Genomic DNA, 21,110 nt, shown 5'->3' on the forward strand with positions numbered 1-21,110 from the left:
ACACTTGTAAAGAACTATTTCCTGAACCTGGTACAGCACTTTTATTAATGATAAAAAAAAGTTCTAAGTTACATTAACTCAATTGCTGGTACCCACGCTTAATCCAGTGGTAGTTTGGTAGTATCACAGTGAAATGCAGATTGTTCAACTGAGTGAAGCTGGTGTAAGAAATCATGGACTTTGGAATCAGACTTCCTCAGTCTGGGTATACCACTTTTCCACTTTCTGGGAGGTTCTTAAGGTGTCGACCTATTTAAATAGAAATTATAAAATCAGAAACCTGCGATGTGATCATGAGTCTCTTAAAACAGTCACAAGTCTCGTTTTGATGAACCCATAGAAGGGTCCCCTAGAAGAAATCGCACATACGTAGTTTTCTGTCTCACCAGGAGGGTTTAAGACGTGTCAGGGCCCCTTGGTTTATTTCTAGTGCATTCCTAGGTGAGGCGGATGCTGCTGGCTGAGGACTGCCCTTTGGAAGCCACTGCAATATTTAAAATGACTGTACCACTACTTCAGTCACAAAGTCCCATCGCACCCCCGGGAGCTTAAGCGTCAAGACAACGGCTCTGGGGTTAGGCCTAGGCCACCTGGCGGCAGCATTTGCCTACAGTTAAGGCCTGGGCTTAACTACCGTAAAGGACTAAAACCCTTTAAATGGGAACCAAATGACAAATCTGGTGTTATCCAAATCACCATCTATCTACACCTCAGTCTAAAAGTGTTTGAGGTGTATATAGAAGGTGATTTGGATAATACTTAAGTATTTTAATTTTCTGGGCTGCCAAACAGTGGCAGAAAGAAGTGACTCAAGTGGCTACAGCACGGTTATAACTAGGTGGGAATAACCTTTATAGGTGCTTACGAGGAAAAAAAAAGATGGATGTGAGGGGAGGGGCGCGAGACGAACTGCAAGCTAGTAAAGAACCATCCTAGCCGGCGTCCGCCATGGTGTGCGGGGGAAGGCAGCCGCCGGAACGCAGAGATGCGCTTCCGGGGTGGGGCCTGCCGCCCGCAAGCACGCTCACCTCCGTTGCGCCTGCGCCCTGGCCTGCCCGGATTCTGTTAACGGTGGTGGCGGCTTGTTGGGATACGCTGAGTGATGGGAGAGCGTGCTCTTTAACTTCGGAGGGAGATGCGCGCTCGTGTTGCCGTCAGGGCCTGCCATAAGGTCTGCAGGTGCCTGTTGTCTGGATTTGGGGGTCGAGTAGATGCGGGGCAGCCGGAGCTGTTGACGGAAAGGAGTAGCCCCCAAGGAGGACACCTGAGGTCGCACGCGGAGCTCGAGGGGAACGGCGAGCACCCAGAAGCCCCCGGGTCTGGAGAGGGAAGCGAGGCGCTGTTAGAGATCTGTCAGAGAAGGTATTTCCTAAGTGGAAGCAAGCAGCAGCTTAGCCGGGATTCTCTTCTGAGTGGGTGCCACCCCGGCTTTGGACCCTTGGGCGTAGAGTTGCGGAAGAACCTCGCCGCAGAATGGTGGACCTCGGTGGTGGTGTTCAGGGAGCAGGTATTCCCGGTGGACGCTCTCCACCACGAACCAGGCCCTTTGCTACCCGGGGACAGTGCCTTCAGGTTAGTTTCTGCAGAAACTCTACGCGAAATCTTGCAAGACAAAGAGCTGAGTAAGGAACAGCTAGTAGCATTTCTTGAGAACGTATTAAAAACTTCTGGGAAACTACGAGAGAACCTTCTTCACGGTATGCTTCACGATTTCATGCTTCAAAACAGGTGTGGGGTGGAAAGGCGAGGCAGTCTTGCTGGATCTTGGGGATTGCAACTGGCCCTTTATTCCCATGCAAAGGAAGTTAGCTAGTTCTCATCTTTTTGAAGTAATCGAGTATATTAACAGTGCTCTACCCTGGAGAAAACTGGTCCTTGGAATCATTGCTGTTCCTTAAAGAATCTGTCCGAAGGACCTGGAAACGCTCTCAATTTCACGGGGCAACTTTTGAACACAGTGCTGTCATTTAGTGCAGTGTAGTCTAAGTGCATAAGGAACTACAAAGACATTTTGAACTTTTCTTAGATTTATTCCAAGTAGAAATGTTGAAATTATAATTCTGAAACTATTTCATGTGTATCACAGGATAAATCCAGGCCGGGCGCAGTGGCTCACGCCTGTAATCCCAGCATTTTGGAAGGCTGAGCCGGGTGGATCACCTGAGGTCAGGAGTTGGAGACCAGCCTGGCCAACATGGTGAAACCCCATCTCTACTAAAAAGACAAAAATTAGCCGGCCGTGATGGCGAACTAAATAAAAATAAAAATATTTTTATTTTTAGAAGATGCATGCTGCAGTATTGGGAGTGAACAAGCTACTTGGGAAGTTGAGGCAGGAGAATCCCTTGAACCCAGGAGGCCGAGGTTGCAGTGAGCCGAGATCACACCACTGCACTCCAGCTTGGGTGACAAGAGCAAAACTCCGTCTCAAAAAAAAAAATAGTTGGGTTAGTTGTTATTAGGAACCAAGATTTTCATTGTAAAAAAAGAGATAATATGTAAAAGAAGGTACGTATAAACTAATGTTAAATATGAATTGGTAAATTAAAATTGAATATGAGTAAATTAAAATCGAATATGGGTCTCACTCTGTCACCTAGACTTGAGTGCAGTAGTGCAGTGGTGTGATCATGGCTCACTGCAGCGTCAACCTCTGAGGCTCAAGTGAACCTCCCACCTCAGCCTCCCAAGTAGCTGGGACTACAGGCGCATGCCACCACACCCAGCTAATTTTTGTGTTTTTCGTAGAGATGAGGTTTTGCCATGTTGTCCAGGCTGGTCTTGAACTCCTGAGCTCAAGCAATCTGCCCGTCTTGGCCTCCCAAAGTGCTGGGATTACAAGTGTGAGCCACACTGCCTAACCTTATGGTTTTTAAAAATATATTTCCTAACTTTCTTCATTGAATGTTCCTAGAAGCAATGTCCCTCCGTAGCAATGAGCACACCTAGTGCCCAGATCTTGTCTAAGGTGAACCAGTACTGGGAGAAATGGCTGATTCCAGTTCTGGGGTTAGGGGAAGTACAAGGTGAGTTTGAAACACTTTATGGTGCTAAAAAGCAAAGAATTGCTTGAAGACTAATGGGTCATATCAAAAGGTCACAGATGCTGACTTGAGAAGGGTTGTCACTGGCTACGTCTAGGACAAATTGAACATTAAGATACATATTAATGATAATGGATCATAACACATTGATTAAAATCTAAGAGTCCATAGTATTAATCAAAAACAAATAATTGAGCCTAGAGGTCGGGAGTGTGGGGAAGAGGTAGAGAAAGCTTGTGTTTTTACAGAAGCTATGGAATAAATGTAGAAGGAAAGATACATTAGAAAATTCACCATTTCTTAATATTGCAATCCCTGATACAATTGATTCAAGCAACAGTCATCAATGGATTCTAAAATATTGGGTGAAATACTGTTGGGGAGCAGGATATTATTGGGGAGTGGATATTTACTACCTTAACCAAGTAATCAAATTTGGTGTCATCAGTAGTGGAATAACTTGATAACATGTTCCTCCTGTTATTATGCAATAAGATACACACATCTACTATGTAGTATTTTGCTAAAAATGATTAGCAGAAATTAAATCATAAGGAAACAATCACACAAATTCCAAATGTGGGATAATCTGTGACTAAACTGGACTCAAAAGTTAGTGTCATTAATAGCAAAATTAAGGGGGAAAGGAGTCAGGGGAAATGTTCTAGATTCAAAGAGATGAAAGAAACCTACTCAGAATGCCATACATGAATCTTAATTGGAAAGAAACAGAACAGTAAAAGATATTTGGGGTGAAAATTGGAACAAATATCTGCCATATGTTAGATTATATTGTGGTATTATGGTTTACATTTTATGGTGGTATAATGGTATATAGGAAATATTTTTATTTTTAGAAGATGCATGCTGCAGTATTTGGGAGTGAACAAGAAAAAAAATGTAGCAAAATATTGATAATTGATGAATCTAGGTAAAGGGTATACAAGTGTTCACTCTATATGGATGTTTATTATTTTTTCAACTTTCTTGTAGATTTGAAAATCTTCGCTGGGCAAGGTGGCTCATGCCTGTAATCCCAACACTTTGGGAGGCTGAGGTGGGCAGATCACGAGGTCAGGAGATGGAGCCCATCCTGGCTAACACGGTGAAACCCCGTCTCTACTAAAAATACAAAAAAAATTAGCTGGGCATGGTGGCGGGCGCCTGTAGTCCCAGCTACTAGGGAGGCTGAGGCAGGAGAATGGCATGAACCCGGAAGGCGGAGGCTGCAATGAGCCGAGACCACGCCACTGCACTCCAGCCTGGGCGACAGAGCGAGACTCCATCTCAGAAAAAAAAAAAGAAAAGAAAACTTCAAACTAAAAAGTCGGGGCCGGGCGCGGTGGCTCAAGCCTGTAATCCCAGCACTTTGGGAGGTCGAGACGGGCGGATCACGAGGTCAGGAGATCGAGACCATCCTGGCTAACCCGGTGAAACCCCGTCTCTACTAAAAAATACAAAAAACTAGCCGGGCGAGGTGGCGGGCGCCTGTAGTCCCAGCTGCTCGGGAGGCTGAGGCAGGAGAATGGCGTGAACCCGGGAGGCGGAGCTTGCAGTGAGCTGAGATCCGGCCACTGCACTCCAGCCTGGGCGACAGAGCGAGACTCTGTCTCTGAAAAAAAAAAAAAAAAAGTCGGGGTGAAACTACCTAGAATTAAGTGGTGATCGACAGGGTCTCACTCTGTTACTCAGGCTGGAGCACAGTGGCACCATCCCAGCTCACGGCAACCTTGGCCTCCCAGGCTAAAGTGATCCACCTACCAGCTTTCCGAGTAGCTGGAACTACAAGGCACACACCATCATGCCTGGCTTATTTTTGTATATTTTTAGAGATGAGGTTTTGCTGTGTTGCCCAGTCTGGTCTCAGAACTCCTGAGCTCAAGCAATCTGCCCACCTCGACCTCCCAGAGTGCTGGGATTATAGGCATGAGCCACCGAGCCCGGCCAAGATCTGTCTTTATAGCTCCATGATACTTGTACAGCTGTGTTAACATTATTACTACTATTGATGTATCTATTGACAAAAGTGATTTGGGTTTGTGGACTAGATGTATACAATGATTTATGTTTTGACAGGTGCCTTGGAACACTATGTTAATTGCCTGGATCTGGTAAACAAGAGGCTACCTTATGGCCTTGCTCAGATTGGAGTGTGTTTTCATCCTGTTTTTGACACTAAGCAGATACCAAATGGTGTTAAAAGGTATAAAAAGTGGCAAATAACTTGGCCTTGTATTTAAATAGTCAAAAACCAGTCATTTCCACTTGGGATAGATTATATAATTTTCAGATAAGCTAACTTCGTGATATTTTTTATATCTAAAGAATTGGTGAGAAGACTGAAGCTTCATTAGTATGGTTTACTCCTGCGAGAACTTCAAACCAATGGCTTGATTTCTGGTTACGTCATCGACTCCAGTGGTGGAGAAAGGTACTGCAACAATAAACTTTAATAGTTAATAAACTGTCATAATGTATCAGTGGTAATTCTTCTGACATACATGAAATTTTATTTGATGTATGTAGCTATTAATATGTTATACAAATAAAAAACCTCTTTGTAATGGTTTTCATTGTTCCAGATTACAAAGTTACTTTAGTAAAAACATTTGTTGGACTCAGATGTGTTTGTTGATTAGCCTTTCTGTATAAGGTGAAATTCAAAGCCCTCACCTAGCATTTCTGGCTGATGTAGAGTTTGACTCTTGACCATTGTCACAGCTTCAGCTTTTCCTACCTACCTCCATGAACTTTCCATATTAGTCAAAATGGCTCTGTAATTGATAATCAAGTTTTAGTACTCACTGAAGAAAAGAGTTGAAGTAAGCATTTTTATCTCGCCATGTGTTATGTTACCATTTCCCGACTCAAACATCCCCAAATACCCATTTAAACTGTATGGAATAATCACGAGTCATCAAGAACTTCACAGAAGGGTGAGAATGAGGACTGGACTATCTGTTACTTTCTTCTTTATCCCAGTTTAGTTCATAGTTAACATCCCCTCTTCCTCATTGGCCATAAAAAGGCTGGATAACATCAACAGTTTTTTCTCTGTAGTTCTTTCCTACTAAAAAACAATACTTTAAGCAATATACTCAGTATTTTCACTTTTATTTTTGTTGTCTGTTTTTGTTATTGTTTTTTTTTCCACAAGTACCAGTCATCTTATATTTGGAGGTTAATTCCCATTAGGATATGAAAGGATTCAGCAACAATTGAGATTGTGTTCCTTATGGAGGGGCTCTGGCCAAGAAGGTTGTTGGGGGAGTACAGAGTGTGTCTTCTTCAGGGTACTTGCGTAGCCACTCGTGCTTGAGCTCATTGTAGGAAAGGCAGTAGATGAAGAGCATGTAGGCTGCCAGCACCGTGGTAAACCCTGAGATGCTCCCCTTCTTCATGTTGATGTACTTGTTGTAGTACCAGTAGTAACCTCTTCGAAACGCTCCAGCAGTGCCACTAGGGCTGAAGTCCCACATCAAGATCCACCTTGGCAGCTCCCCTAGTTTGACCTCCAGAAGTGTCTCATCCTTCACTGGTACAACTGACGCCATCTTCATTTTTTTAGAGACATAATCTCACTCTTTGGCCCAGGCTGGAGTGCAGTTGCACAGTCACAACTCACTGCAACTTCTTTTATTATTTGTAGAGATGAAGTCTTGCTCTGTTGCCCAGGCTGGTCTTGAAGTCCTAAGCTCAAGTGATCCCCCTGCCTTGGCCTCCCAAAGAGCTGGGATAACAGGTGTGAGCCACTGCGCCCAGCCAGTATTTTCACTTTTTAAAAATTAAATTTCAGCAACCTGTGGTCCCAGCTACTCTGAATCCTAAGGCAGGAGGATTGCTTGAGGCCAGCAGTAGGAGGCAGCAGTGAGCTATGATTGCACCTGTGAATAGCCACTGCACTCTCTAACCTGGGCAACAGAATGAGACACATCTCAAAAAAAAAAAAAAACTAAATTAGAATATGTTTTAAAATTTGTTTTCAGTACTTGACTAGTTTCACACATTTGCTGAATTAAAAAGTATCAATTTAAATTCTTACAGATAATTATGGGAGTAGGGTTAAATTAGCATGTATTTATATGTTAAGACAAACTTAAATTTTCTTTTCCAGTTTGCCATGAGTCCATCTAACTTCAGCAGCAGTGACTGTCAGGATGAAGAAGGCAGGAAAGGAAACAAACTTTACTACAGTTTTCCCTGGGGAAAGGAGCCGATAGAAACCCTGTGGAACCTAGGAGATCAAGAACTTTTACACATGTATCCTGGCAACGTATCTAAATTACATGTATGTTTTACCTCGAGCTCCTATGTATTTTTTACCCAGATTCTCTATAATCATTTCTGAACCATTTGAGAATAAGGTGCAAACATGGTGTTCCATGACCCCTTAATACTTCATTGTATATTTTTCAGATGCAGAGACACTCACCTACATAACTACAATCCAACCATCAAAATCAGGAAATTAACAGTAATCCACTATTGCCACCGAGCCCTACAAATTGAACTGATTATCTCAATAATGGCCTTTGTAGGTCCAAGATCTTATCTTTCATGTAGTTGTCATATGCCTTTACTCTCCTTCAAATGAACAGTTCCTCTTGTCCTGCGTGACCTTGACATTTTTGAAGAGTACAGTCTAGTTAGTCTGTAGAATATGCCTTGACTGGGATCTGTCTGCTGTTTCCACGTGATTTATATATTTTTGTCGGGAGTACTACAGAAGTGGTGCTGCTGTCTTCTCAGTGTGTCATGAGGAGTGTTACTGGTGATGTTAACTTTTATCATTTAGTTAAGATTGTGTCTACCAGATTTCTCCAATGTAAAGTTAATAAATATTTTGTACTTATGAATTAACTAATGGCCAGGCGCGGTGGCTCATGCCTGTAATCCCAGCACTTTGGGAGGCTGAAGTGGGAGGATCACAAGGTCAAGAGATTGAGACCATCCTGGCCAACATGGTGAAACCCCGTCTCTACTGAAAATACAAAAATTAGCTGGGTGTGGTGGCGTGCCCTTATAGTCCCAGCTACTTGGGAGGCTGAGATAGGAGAATCGCTTGAACCCGGGAGGTGGAGGTTGTAGTGAGCCAAGATCGTGCCACTGTACTCCAGCCTGGCGACAGAGTGAGACTCCATCTAAAAAAAAAAAAAAAAATTAGTAATTAATTAAGTGTCTTGGGCAGATACTTTAAGATGATGTAGATAATTTCTTTGTCACCAAATTTTGCCTTACTGGTTGCAGCATCCATTGATGATTCTTGCCTAGATCAGTTATTACTGTGAGGTTTGCCAAATGGTGATTTTTTTTTTTTTTTTTTTTTTTCTTTAAAGGGTTTTTTTTGAGACAGGATTTCACTGTATTGGTCAGGCTGAAACACAGTGGTGTGGTGATAGCTCACTGCAACCTCAAACTCTTGAGCTCAAGCAATCCTGTCTCAGCCTCCCAAGTAGCTAGGACTACAAGCATGTATCACCGCACCTGACTAATTGTTTAATATTTGTAGAGATGGGGTCTAGCTTTGTTTCCTGGGCTGGTCTCAAACTCCTGGGATGAAGCAATCCTCCTGCCTCAGCCTCCCAAAATGCTTGGATTATAGGAATGAGTCACCATGTTTGGCCATGTCACCAAATTTTGTCTTACTGATTGCAGCATCCCTTGATGATTCTTGCTGAAATCAGTTAGTACTATGAGATTTGCCAATGGTGTTTTTTTCCCCTTTCGTTTTTTTTTTTTGTTTTTTTTTTTGTTTTTTCAAACCAAATTCCATCATTCCTTCTAGATTTACTGGTCAGCAATATACTGTAGAGTAGAGCTTTTCCTTCTCCCCCATTTTTTTTTTATATTGGTGTGGATTCACAGATTACTTTCTCAGTAGGTTACAGTGTGTTACTGTCATTATTTATTTTGATGGTCAAATTGTCCTAGACTTGGCCAGTGTCCTTTTGACATATCTCCATCATTGTCTTGACGAGCACTTCCTTACCTTTTGTAGCAATATATTGTTCCAGGATCATCAGTGAGCCAAGACTGTGCTACTGCACTCCAGCCTGTACAACAGGATGAGACCATGTCTCAACAAAAAAAAGAAAAAATACATAGCAAAAATATAGGAGTTTATATATAATGAGTAGAAAGTAGATTAATTTTTATTTTTTTATTTTTTGAGACGGCGTCTCACTCTGTTGCCCAGGCCAGAGTGCAGTGTCGCGATTCCCAGGTTCAAGTGGTTCTTCTGCCTCAGCCTCCTGAGTAGCTGGGACTACAGGCACGCGCCACCACGCCCGGGTAATTTTTGTATGTTTAGTAGAGACAGGGTTTCACCATATTGACCAGGCTGGAGTTTTTAAATATGAATAACTAATGAAAAACTAGAAGGCTTAACTGGTGAACATTTTCCTTTAACTCCACCACCATCACACTTTATTTTGTGGTATTCAGCTCTCAAATGAAACTTATTGGTTAATTATCATAGTTAAAGAACAGCTCAACCTTGTGCCTAGGGATTTAAAGATGATTTTTGTATTGTCACTATTAGTCTCTTATTTTGTTCTTTTTTTTTTCTTTCTTTTGTATGAAGAATGGGGTCTCACTAGGTTGCCCAGTCTGGTCTTGAACTCCTGGGCTCAAGCCGTCCTCCTGCCTCTGCCTTTCTAAGTGCTAAGATTACATGTGTAGCCACCAAGCCCAGATTATTTTGTTCTTTTATTGGTATCATTTTCACTAATGAAGAGTTTTCCTATTGCAGAAATTTTTTCTTCCATGACACTGTTCCTTTTCTGTTTCCAAAGTTCACAAAATTATTCATCATTAGTTGACCATGTTATAAAATATTAAGTAGAACTTCTGTCATTTAGTACGCTTTCTTGAAATGTTTCTCAGGCCATTTCTTTCTAAAAATTATTTAATAGAGACGGGGTCTCACTGTGTTGCTCAGGCTGGTCTTGAACTCCTGGGTTCAAGCGATCCTCCTGCCTCAGCCTCCCAAAGTGCTGAGATTATAGGCGTGAACCATTGCACCCAGCCTCTTAGGCCGTTTTGTATATGTTTTTAGTTGATTTTATAGTTAATGTCCAAATATATTTTTTAGAGAACAGTGAAGCAGACCAATAAAGGCTGAACAACAGTTAGGATAGAAAATAATTTCTTCTGGATGGTGTGAGAAATCAGATATTGATAGAAGAGTTGCCACCAGATATCCTGACATTGTTGGATATCCAATTTTCAAAAAAGTAGAAAACATTAAACAGTTTTTTGTTTGTTTGTTTTAAATAGAGATGGGATCTTGCCATGTTGCCCAGGCTGGTCTCAAACTCCTGGGCTCAAGTGATCCTCCTGCCCTGGCCTCCCAGAGTGCTGGGATTATAGGAGTGAGTCACTGTGCCCAGCCTAAAGCATTCTTCATACTTAAAGATTCAGATTTAGATTTTGTTTGATTCATATCACACCACAGAATCTGTCAATACTTGAGTTTGTCTTTTTTTTTTTTTTTTTTTTTTTTTTTTGAGATGGAGTCTCACTCTGTCACTCAGGCTGGAGTATAGTGGCACAATATCTGCTCACTGCAACCTTTACCTCCTGGGTTCAAGTGATTCTCATGCCTCAGCCTGCCGAGTAGCTGGGACTACAAGCATGCACCACCACGCCCAGCTAATTTTTGTCTTTTTAGTAGAGATAGGGTTTCACCATGTTGGCCAGGCTGGTCTCGAACTCCTGAACTCAAGTGATTCGTCCACCGTGGCCTCCCAAAGTGCTGGGATTACAGACATGAGCCACTGCTCCCAGCCCAGTTTATCTTATTAACTATCAGTTCTGTAACTGTGTGAAATATAACTGGTAGAATAGAGTCCCAGGTATCAGAAAGTTTATTGCCTTTGAGGGCAAATTCTTGTGAATCTTTAAAGTATCATATGCAATTCAAATACGTTTAAAATGTCAGTATATATATGTATTAATGAAGACTGGCTGATCATGAATAATTAACAGAAGCTGAGGATTTAAATTTGTTGGCTTTTCTCTTTTTCTTTTCTTTTTTTTTTTTTTTTGTTCTGTGACTCTAGCCAAAGGTGGTTATTTAAGTATTTTTAAAAATTACATGAATATCCAGGTGAATAATGATTTACAAAAAAAGAAAGATGAAAGTGCAACTGTTTTTATCCAAAACTTAAAAAATTTCTAGGATTGAAATTTTTAAGAAATTTGAAATGATTCCTCTTTAATTTAGAGAAGTAAGTCTGTTTATCAATACTTAATTCATATCATGTACTATGATGTAGTTTATTTTCATAATTATGGCTTTAATGCAAAAAGTAAGTTTTTAAAAGATTTTTTTTATGAAAATAACTTTACATTTCAGAAAATTATACTCCAAATCCCTTTCCCTAAAGCACACCATTTTTTTCCCTAAGGCCTCTTCTGAACTTTATGAATAATCAGGGAACAATTTTTACTTGTAGTGTTACCTTTCTAGGCCGGGCACAGTGGTTCACGCCTGTAATCCCAGCACTTTGGGAGGCTGAGGTGGGTGGATCACCTGAGCTGAGGAGTTTGAGAATAACCTGGCCGATATGGTGAAACCCTGTCTCTACTAAAAATAGAAAAAAAATTAGCCGGACATGGTGGTTTGCGCCTGTAGTCCTAGCTGCTCAGGAGACTGAGGCAAGAGAATCACTTGAAACCGGGTGGCGGAGGTTGGCAGTGAAGTGAGATCACGCCATTGCACTCCAGCCTGGGTGACAGAGCAAGACTCCGGCTGTATTTAAAAAAAAAAAAAAAAAAAAAAAAGGGTTACCTTTCTGAATACTAACTCTTACCTCAGAAGCATTAAATAAATAGTCTGTAGGGCTGTTGAAAAAAATTGATGCCTAGGTCCCACTTCAGTTGAGTTCGTTCAGAATCTCTGGGATAGAGCCCAACCAAGCACCATAGTTTTAAAATTCACATTTGGGCCTCGCTGATGAAACACTGGACTCACTGAGAGCAGAGAATGCATCTTTATCATCTTCTTGGGCCCAGTGCCTACCACGGGCCTGGTACAGAGTGGGTGCTTTGTAAAATGAAACTTTACTTTTGTATTCCGATTGTGTAAGTCTAAAATATGTACTCGGGAGGCTGAGGCAGGAGAATCACTTGAACCTGGGAGGTGGACGTTGCAGTGAGCTGAGATTGCACCACTGCACTCCAGCCTGGCCAGGCAACAGAGTGAGACTCCGTCTCAGGAAAAAAAAAAAAAAAAAAAGTTCTGTGAAATGATTCTTTATTTTTCTTCTGTTTTTCTGTGAAGGGCCGAGATGGACGAAAAAATGTGGTTCCTTGTGTACTGTCTGTAAATGGGGATCTAGACCGAGGCATGCTGGCCTACCTCTATGATGCTCTCCAGCTGACGGAGAACTCCTTTACAAGAAAGAAAAATCTTCATAGAAAGGTGCTGTTGATGTTTTAGAGATAGGCTTGGGAAACTAAAAATATGGGTGGTTGTTGTTTTTTTCTTAATGTTAGTGTGCTTGGTTTCTAACATAAACTGTGAATAATAAATTTAGTGCATGTAGTCTAAGTATTTTTTAGTTTTTTTAGAATCTGGCCACAGGAATAAGAATCAGGTTCTCACAGAATAGAACAAGGCATCCCTAATAAGTATTCCCAAAGGCATTTCTGTTTAATTGTGAACAGACAGCTGTCTCTGTGACTCCTAGCCCCTGAACCTTTCCATTGGTGGCTTCCATTTGTATCAGAAGCTGAAGCATTGGTACATAGGAGGAAGAAAGACCCGGATCAGGGACACCAGTGCTGTTGACCTCTCTGCCCCCGGGTATCTGGCTTCTGGTCTCGTGACACATGGCTGGTCGCTGGATCAGAGGAGCTAGATGTGGGCCTGGAAAGGCTGATTTTAGTGCATGAACGTGCACTTGGAGCATTTTTATGGATCAAAGAAAATTGAGAGGAGAAGTTGAAGTTACAGGAGAGAAAATAAATGACTAATGGGGCAAGATGAAGGAAACAGGAGGGGTCAGGATGGGATCAAGAGCCCAAGTAGAGGAATGTGTCTTGAAAAGGAGTTATTTGAAACAGCAGGGAAGAAAAAAAGGATAGTGAGATAATAAAAAGGCTACTGGGCTTTTTGGCCTTTGAAGGACATTTTACTGATACCCTCTATTTTCTCAGGGATTTAGGAGGCACTATTAGTTTAAAGGTGGAAGAGTGTGGGGGTTTAAATGGCACGAGTGGGGAATAGTCATATACCCTTTGAAGATAAAAGGAAGCTGCCCCAAATCAAAAGTTTTAACAAGTAATGTTGAGTTTAGTGTTCAGCTGGGATTGGAAACCATGAGTTTGTAGGAAACCACTCTGCTTAGTTAAGTAATTTATACAGTGTTCATTTAGCCTGCTATAGCCATGGAGAAGTCTGATTATAGAAATTGTTCTGGGGGATGGGTATGTAGCTAATAAAGAAAGGAATCCTTTATTTTTCTTATACTCCACTTCCAAACCGTCAGCAAATCCTGTTTGACTCTAACTTCAAAACATATCCTGAGTCTGACCACTTCCTAGCCTGTCCCCTGCTACCACCCTGCTATAAGCCACCGCCACCCCTCCTCTCCCGATAGAGTGGCTCTGTTCAAAGGTGCATGTTGTGTTGCTCCTCTGCTCAGAGCCCTCCGGGAAAGCTTCTCATCTCACTCAGGAAAAACCGAAGCCCTCTTTTTGATCCGCTATTCTCCACCTCACTCAGTCTGCTCCAACAGCACTGACCTTGCTATTTCTAGAACATGCCAGAGATGCTGCCAGCTCAGAGCCCTGTCATTTGTATTCCCCATTGCCTAGAGTGCTCTTTCTCCATCATCCACGTCTTGTCCCCCCACCTCCTTTCAAGTGTCCTCTCAAGTGTCACCATAGGAAAAGGACCTTCTCTGACCACCTTAAAGTTGCTGAAAACCTCCCCCAGCCTGCCCCTTGCCAGCATGTTCCATCTTCTTCCTTTTTTAGCACCTACCACCTTCACATATATTATTTACTTCTTTTTATTGTCTGTTTCTCCCTGCCACGAGAGACAGAGATTTTTGCCCCTAGCACCTGGAACTGTTCCTGGTATCAGAGGCATTAAAATGTTTGTTGGATGAATTAATGAATGAGAAGAGCAGGCTGGGCTGAATGGCTCACGCCTGTAATCCCAGCACTTTGGGAAGCCAAGGTGGGTGGATCATTCAGGTCAGGAGTTGGAGACCAGTCTGTCTGGGCAACATGGCAAAACTTTGTCTCTACAAAAAAAAATACTAAAAACTAGCTGGGCATGGTGGTGTGCACCTGTAGTCCCTGCTACTTAGGAGGCTGAAGTGGGAGGACGGCTTGAGCCCAGAGACGGGGGTTGCAGTGAGGCAGTGAGTGGAGCATTCTAGCCTGGGCAACAGAGCCAGACCCTGTCTGGAAAAAAAAAAATTAATTTTTTAATTGAAAAAAAAATATATAAAAAGAGAGGAACAGTAGGTTTTGACAAGAGAGAGAAAGTTGAAATGCTAACCCACGTGGCCCTGGCTGGTAGGGTCCAAAGTGATGCTTGGAAGAAGCATTTTGACTGAGGGAGTTGTCAGAAAATGGGAGGGTCTCAAGTTAATTTCTTTGTGGTTTTTTGTTTTGTTTTTTGTTTTTTTTTGTTTTTTTTTTTTTGTTTTTTGTTTTTGAGACAGGATCTCACTCTGTCCCCCAGACTGGAATGCAGTGGCACCATCTTGGACTCACTGCAACCTTGACCTCCCAGGTCAAGCATTCTTCCCACCTTACCCACCTGAGTTGCTGGGACTACTGGTGTGTGCCACACCCAGATAATTTTTTTTTGTTTTTTTGGTAGAGAGAAGCTTTCACCGTGTTGCCCAGGCTGGTCTCGAACTCCTGAGCTCAAGAAATGCACCTGCCTCAGCCTCCCAAAGTGTGGCGTTACAGGCATGCACCACCATGCCTGGCCAATTTAATTTCTTTCTGTCAAACATCTAAGTGGAGAGATCTGGAGGGCAGCTGAGTGTGTTATTACATGGTGTTTTTATGACCTCAGCTGAGTGTGTTATTACATGGTGTTTTTATGACCTCAGCTAACTTCTGTTTTCACACACAAAATTGTAACTGTTAAGAAACTGTGTTTGTTAATACTTGTGTTATATTTAAACTTTTGTTATATTTAAACAAACTATGCTTTTTCCCCCTTTCCTGTCTTCTCCTTCCCCCATTTAATTGCCTTAGGTACTTAAACTTCACCCTTGTTTAGCCCCTATTAAGGTTGCTTTGGATGTAGGAAGAGGCCCCACATTGGAACTAAGACAGGTGAGTTAAATGAGTTTAAATGTCATGATTTTAATTACAGGTTGAGTATTACCCAAAACACTTTGGACCAGGACCGTTTTGGATCTCGGATTTTTTTGGTATGTTTGCATCTCTAATCCAAAAATCCAAAATCTTAAATGTTCTGATGAGCATTTCCTTTGAACTCAAGGTTTCAGGTTTTGGAGCATTTTGGATTTTGGGTTTTCTGATTAGGGATGCTCAACCTAACCATTACTCTAAACTTGATAGCTTGCCATTTAAAATTTTATTTTGATTCATTTGCTTTTTAAAATGTTTTAGGCCGCGTGCAGTGGCTTACGCCTGTAATCCCAGCACTTGGGGAGGCCAAAGCGGGCGGATCACGAGGTCAGGAGATGGAGACCATCCTGGCCAAGGTGGTGAAACCCCATCTACTAAAAATACAAAAATTAGCTGGGTGTAGTGGCGCTCACCTGTAATCCCAGCTACTCAGGAGGCTAAGGCAGGAGAATCACTTGAACCCGGGTGGCAGAGGATGCAGTAAGCTGAGATCACACCACTGCTCTCCAGCCTGGGCAACAGACTCCGTCTCAAAAAAAAAAAAAAAAAGTTTTAATTTGCCTGGCCAACATGGCAAAACCTGGTCTCTACTAAAAATACAAAAATTAGCTGGGCATAGTGGTGTGTGCCTGTAATTCCAGCTATTCAGGAGGCTGAGGCACAAGAATCACTTGAACCCGGGAGGTGGAGGTTGCAGTGAGCTGAGATCGCACCACTGCACGCCAGCCTGGGTGACAGAGCAAGACCCTGTTTCAGGGAAAAAAACAAAAAACCTTTAATTAAATAATGAACTGTGGGTAAGTACTGTGATTATATATAATTTTGAAGTGTGTTAAAGAAGCTGAATATAATTCAGTGGGTTTGCTGTTCATGTCCATAGTTTCATTTTTTTAGTGCGTGAGTAGACATAGTAATTAAAATATTTGTACAGATGTTAGTGAATTATTTCTTTCCTCTTTGAACTTTTTTTTTTTGAGACAGAGTCTTGCTCTGTCACCCAGGCTGGAGTGCAGTGGCACGATCTCGGCTCACTGCAAACTCTGCCTCCCAGGTTCAAGCAATTCTCCTGCCTCAGCCTCCCTAGTAGATAGGATTACAGGTGACCACACCTGGCTAATTTTTTAGTATTTTTAGTAGAGACAGGGTTTCATCATGTTGGCCAGGCTGGTCTCTAACTCCTGACTTCAAGTGATCCACCCACCTCGGCCTCCCAACGTGCTGGGATTACAGGCGTGAGCCACCATGCCTAGCCTTTCCCCTTTGAACTTAACACTTTTGATAACTGACTATATTCAAATATTCTAGATATATAATTTGATTTTTCTAATTTGTTCTGATGATTAAATACTCTTAAGAAAAGCCATGGGGGATGGCTTTCATTTCGTTCCACAGACTTCTTCAGCAGTCATCATTTCTGTCTGGGTAATTGAGACCCAGTCCAGACGTGAACGTGGACACTAAAACGATTTAAAGACTTTGAGAGTCCCTCAGCTTTCTGACCCTGGCTTCTGTGGAGAGGTCTGGGAAGATGGGAGATAGTGAACTCAAAGAAGATACTGGCTTATGTCCCACATTTTCTCCCAGGGTATGGCAGCCTCCCTAATACACTTACAGCTAGGAAACTCCTAGGGTGATGTAGCTCAGTCACCATTTAGTAATGTCTGGAGAGATTTGTGGTTGTCCTAAGAGTGGGAGGGTGCTGCGGGCCTCTCCTGGAGGCCAGGAATGCTGCTAAACACCCTGGGTCAGCAGTGCCAGGGTAAGGAACCCTGCTCTGGACTGTTGGTGCTAGACTGTTAAGGGGGTTTTAAATTATGCTTTGTTTTGCTTCCCTATTGCTTGTTAAGAAAACAGTAAAGTTTACTATGTCATTTATTCATCATTACTTCTGTATTTCCAGTCAAGCTTTTGTCTCCAGCATTCATGTGAAATTGGTTGATCAGTCTCGAAACATTTTCCATGGTTGGCTTCTGGAGTACTCCTCTCCTTTTCCTCATCCTTTTTCTTTCCTGGCTCTTCTTCCTCTTCCTGACTTGGTGGTATAACCTAGGGCTCAGGTCTTACCTCTCAGATAAGGGCTCTGAGTTCATACAGCCCTTTGCATCTCCTGGTTTTTTTTCTGACAGAATCTGTTTTGATTTTGTGTTTTGAATGATGATAATAAAAATTCTTATTTGGCATACAGATTTCTCAGAAGATTGGCATTTAGTACTCAGCTTTGCAATGCTTACTTCATTTTCAGAAGTATACAATTTATGAAGTATATGATATGGAAGTTATAAACATTAACATCACATAAAGAAACATACCCATTTTAGAGATTGAAGAGGGTGATCTGTGGCTTCACAAAAATAGGATAATCACTCTAACTACCATTATTTCTTTCATATTTGAAGTTTTTCTATTTCTTTCTAGGTTTGTCAAGGGCTGTTTAATGAGTTACTAGAAAATGGAATTTCTGTGTGGCCTGGTTATTTGGAAACTATGCAGTCCTCATTGGAACAACTTTATTCAAAGTAAGAATTGTATTATCATTAAAGAGTGTATTTCTTCAACAGTTTTTGATTATGTTTCTTTATGAATTACAGAAACAAATCTCTTCTAAATTTATATATAAAATATAATTTTAAATTATTCCTCACTTCCCTTTTTACAGAACTATGTATACTTAGTTCATTGCTACAGCAGGGAACAGGATTCAGCAAAGTGTGTTTGAGCACATGCCATGTGCAGTTCCAAGACTTAATGGCATGAAGTTTGTATACCTCAGCTTATCCACTTATGGATGAAAGTATGTATGTAGACAGCATGTGTTGAATCAAGACTAAAGGAATATGAGTGGAATGCCTGTCTTTGCTGGCATTGTGGTCCATTCTGAGACTGAGTGGAAAGGAATTCTATTCTGGAGGGATAGTCTATTCTAGTCTTCTAAGGGATTGGCACCTCTGTTCACCCAATTGCTCAAGACAGAGAAACTGGCTGTCATCCTTAACTCCTCCCTCTTCCTTATACTCTATATCTAGTCCATCACCAAATGCTGTAAGCTTGCCTTCTAAATGTATCTCAAATCCATCTCTGTCTTCGCTGCCACTACCCAAGCTAGAGTCAACAATATCTCTTGCCTGGATTATTGAAATCATCTCCTAATTGAGCTCTCTGTGTCTAGTCTCACCCCATGCTATCTCATTAATTGTTGTTTTTAAATAATCCATTCTTGTTATATTTTTAAAACTTTTTGCGTTGAATGTGTATCTTTTGGGTGAAAAGTTGTGAAGCATGGTGTTTTGATCTTAAGTTCTCTGAAAATTTGTTAAAATACACCTTCCAGGCCAGGCATAGTGGCTCACACCTGTAATCCCAGCACTTTGGGAGGTCGAGGTGGGCGGATCACCTGAGGTCAGGAGTTCAAGACCAACCTGGCCAACATAGCGAAACACCGTCTCTACTAAAAATACAAAAAATTACCCAACGATGGTGGCTTGTGCCTGTAGTCCTAGCTACTTGGGAGGCTGAGGCAGGAGAATTGCTTGAACCTAGGAGGCAGAGGTTGCAGTGAGCTGAGATCGAGCCACTGCACTCCATCCTGTGCAACAGAGCAAGACTCCTTCTCAAAAAAGAAAAAAAAATACACCTTTCAGATGATGTCCAAAGAAAAGATGATTATAGATGCTCTATAATTAGAGCATCTAATGGTTTTATTATGTATAAAATGAAGGGGCAGCACTTGAACTTTCTTGTCCTCTCAAGTTCTAAAATCTTATACTTTGAGCCATGTGGACATTATCAAGTTGCAGTTGTTCTTTATATGGTAAAGGTTTTATTGTCCGAGGATATTTTTATGAAAATATTATTAAGCACCTACTATATTTTATGCACTTTGATATAGTAGTGAACAAGATAGAAAAATTTACTATTCTTTTTTTTTTTTTTTTTTTTTAGACAGAGTCTCACACTGTCTCCCGGGCTGGAGTGCAATGGTGTGATCTCGGCTCACTGCAACCTCTGCCTCCCGGGTTCAAGCGATTCTCCTGCCTCAGCCTCCCTAGTAGCTGAGATTACAGGCACCCCATGCCCAGCTAATTTTTTGTAGTTTTAATAGAGATGGGGTTTCACTATGTTGGCCAGGCTGGTCTCGAACTCCTGACCTCGTGATCCGCCCACCTCGGCCTCCCAAAGTGCTGAGATTACAGGCATGAGCCACCACGCCTGGCCATACTATTCTTGTTAAGCTTATGTTCTAGGAGGACAAAATAGACAATAAACAAACAGAGAAATAAAAAGTTTCTGATGAAGTCCTACAAAAGAAATAAAGAGTAATGAGATAGTGTGACTTGGTAAGCATACAGAAGGTCACCCGTGCGTCTGTCTGTTTGGTTATTACTGAACTGGAAGCTATAAGCTAGCATACTCAGTAATAAATGAAACATGATTTTGATATAATTTGTTATACCAAATTGCATCTTTATTATAATATTGTTTATTGTAAGAGACTTCCGTCTAAAATAATTGTTCTAGGATTGCGTCCAAGAACCAAAAGGCGGAGATTATGAGGTTCATCTGTGTTATCACCCCAGATGCCCAAATGATGTGTTGAGGTACCAGTGTTTATTCTCAGATTTGATTTTATTTTATGACTTTTCAGCTCTAGCAATAAGTTAGAAACTGTCTGAAAATTTTACTTTAAATACGATTCAGAACTTTACAAATGTTGGGTTTTTTTGATCACCCTCAAGCCCTGACTGAGTTTGTGACTCTTGAGAGTGCATGGACACTGGCATGACAGCTGGCAACGTGGAGGAATTTATCATTTACATTTGTGCTCATGTGTCTGTTTAACTACTTTGTTCTTAGGTATGATGAAATGAGTATCCTCTTCACAGTTTTGATCACTGAAACTACTTTGGAGAATGGATTAATACATCTGAGAAGCAGAGACACGACAATGAAGGAAATGATGCATATATCCAAATTAAAAGACTTTTTGATTAAGTATATATCATCAGCTAAGAATGTATAGATTTTTATATTTGTATAATAAATATTCTTCTTTCCTAATTTGGTTGTCTTATGTTCACTCAGATTCATTTCTAGCCCCTTTGCACTTATGAAGTGGACATTTGTGGTGCTTGCTTTCATTCAGTGTTTATATTTTTGATGTCTTTCATTGTATCAGGAATATGTTCAGCTACAAGAAACAAAAATCTATACTGGATTAAGCAAATTGGGGTTTGTTTTTCTCATATACAAGAACTCTACAGGGTAGACTGTCCAAAGCGAGTATTACTGTTCCTATAGTTAGGGACCCAGGCACTTCCTTTCTGTTCTGCCATCTTTTCGTACGCTGGTGTTTATAATTGTCGCTTCAGGATCATAGGTGGCTGTGTATCTAGTTAGGAGAAAAGTTAAAGAGACAAGAGCTAGTCAGCCAAGACTCTTCCCTTTTAAATTAGGAAAGTAAGAACTTTTCCAGACATCCCAGTTGGAAGATGTCTTTACATCTCTTTGGTCAGAACTAAGTCAAATGATGATTTCTAGACAAATCACTATCCAAGGGAATGAAAATGATTTAGATCAAACAATTTATTCCTTGAGGCTGCGATAGTATCTTCCTCTCTCAGAAATGGGCTTTGTTACCAGGAAGGGAAAGGTCTCTATGGAATCTGCCACATCTATACTGTCAGGTATCAAAAATTAACCTAAAAATAAACTTTTAAA

At 41.3% G+C, this 21,110-nt stretch overlaps 3 protein-coding genes across 6 annotated transcripts in view; 1 reads left to right on the forward strand and 2 right to left on the reverse strand.

Moving 5' to 3' along the window:
• The first annotated feature begins 1,019 nt into the window (after positions 1 to 1,019).
• Positions 1,020 to 20,450, forward strand: POLG2 (DNA polymerase gamma 2, accessory subunit). Its single transcript, XM_050762457.1, has 8 exons — positions 1,020 to 1,697; positions 5,121 to 5,247; positions 5,370 to 5,475; positions 7,159 to 7,332; positions 12,331 to 12,471; positions 15,276 to 15,356; positions 17,811 to 17,911; positions 20,247 to 20,450. Exons 1-8 carry the CDS (start codon positions 1,136 to 1,138, stop codon positions 20,410 to 20,412), a joined length of 1,458 nt encoding a protein of 485 aa, XP_050618414.1. The 5' UTR covers positions 1,020 to 1,135; the 3' UTR covers positions 20,413 to 20,450.
• Positions 6,142 to 7,163, reverse strand: LOC126938368 (ATP synthase subunit f, mitochondrial-like). Its single transcript, XM_050762490.1, has one exon. It carries the CDS (start codon positions 6,602 to 6,604, stop codon positions 6,278 to 6,280), a length of 327 nt encoding a protein of 108 aa, XP_050618447.1. The 5' UTR covers positions 6,605 to 7,163; the 3' UTR covers positions 6,142 to 6,277.
• The window catches only part of MILR1 (mast cell immunoglobulin like receptor 1), a 32,601-nt gene continuing 30,589 nt past the window's right edge, over positions 19,099 to 21,110 (reverse strand). For 3 of the 4 annotated variants that reach the window (XR_007720061.1, XM_050762481.1, XM_050762482.1), the window contains one exon: positions 20,541 to 20,781. The gene's annotated coding sequence lies outside the window, so the exon portion shown is untranslated. Of the gene's footprint in view, positions 20,782 to 21,110 lie in introns of all 4 variants that reach the window. The other variant, XM_050762478.1, reaches the window with a different exon arrangement.

This window comes from Macaca thibetana, chromosome 16, assembly GCF_024542745.1.
Source record: "Macaca thibetana thibetana isolate TM-01 chromosome 16, ASM2454274v1, whole genome shotgun sequence".
NCBI lineage: Eukaryota > Metazoa > Chordata > Mammalia > Primates > Cercopithecidae > Macaca > Macaca thibetana.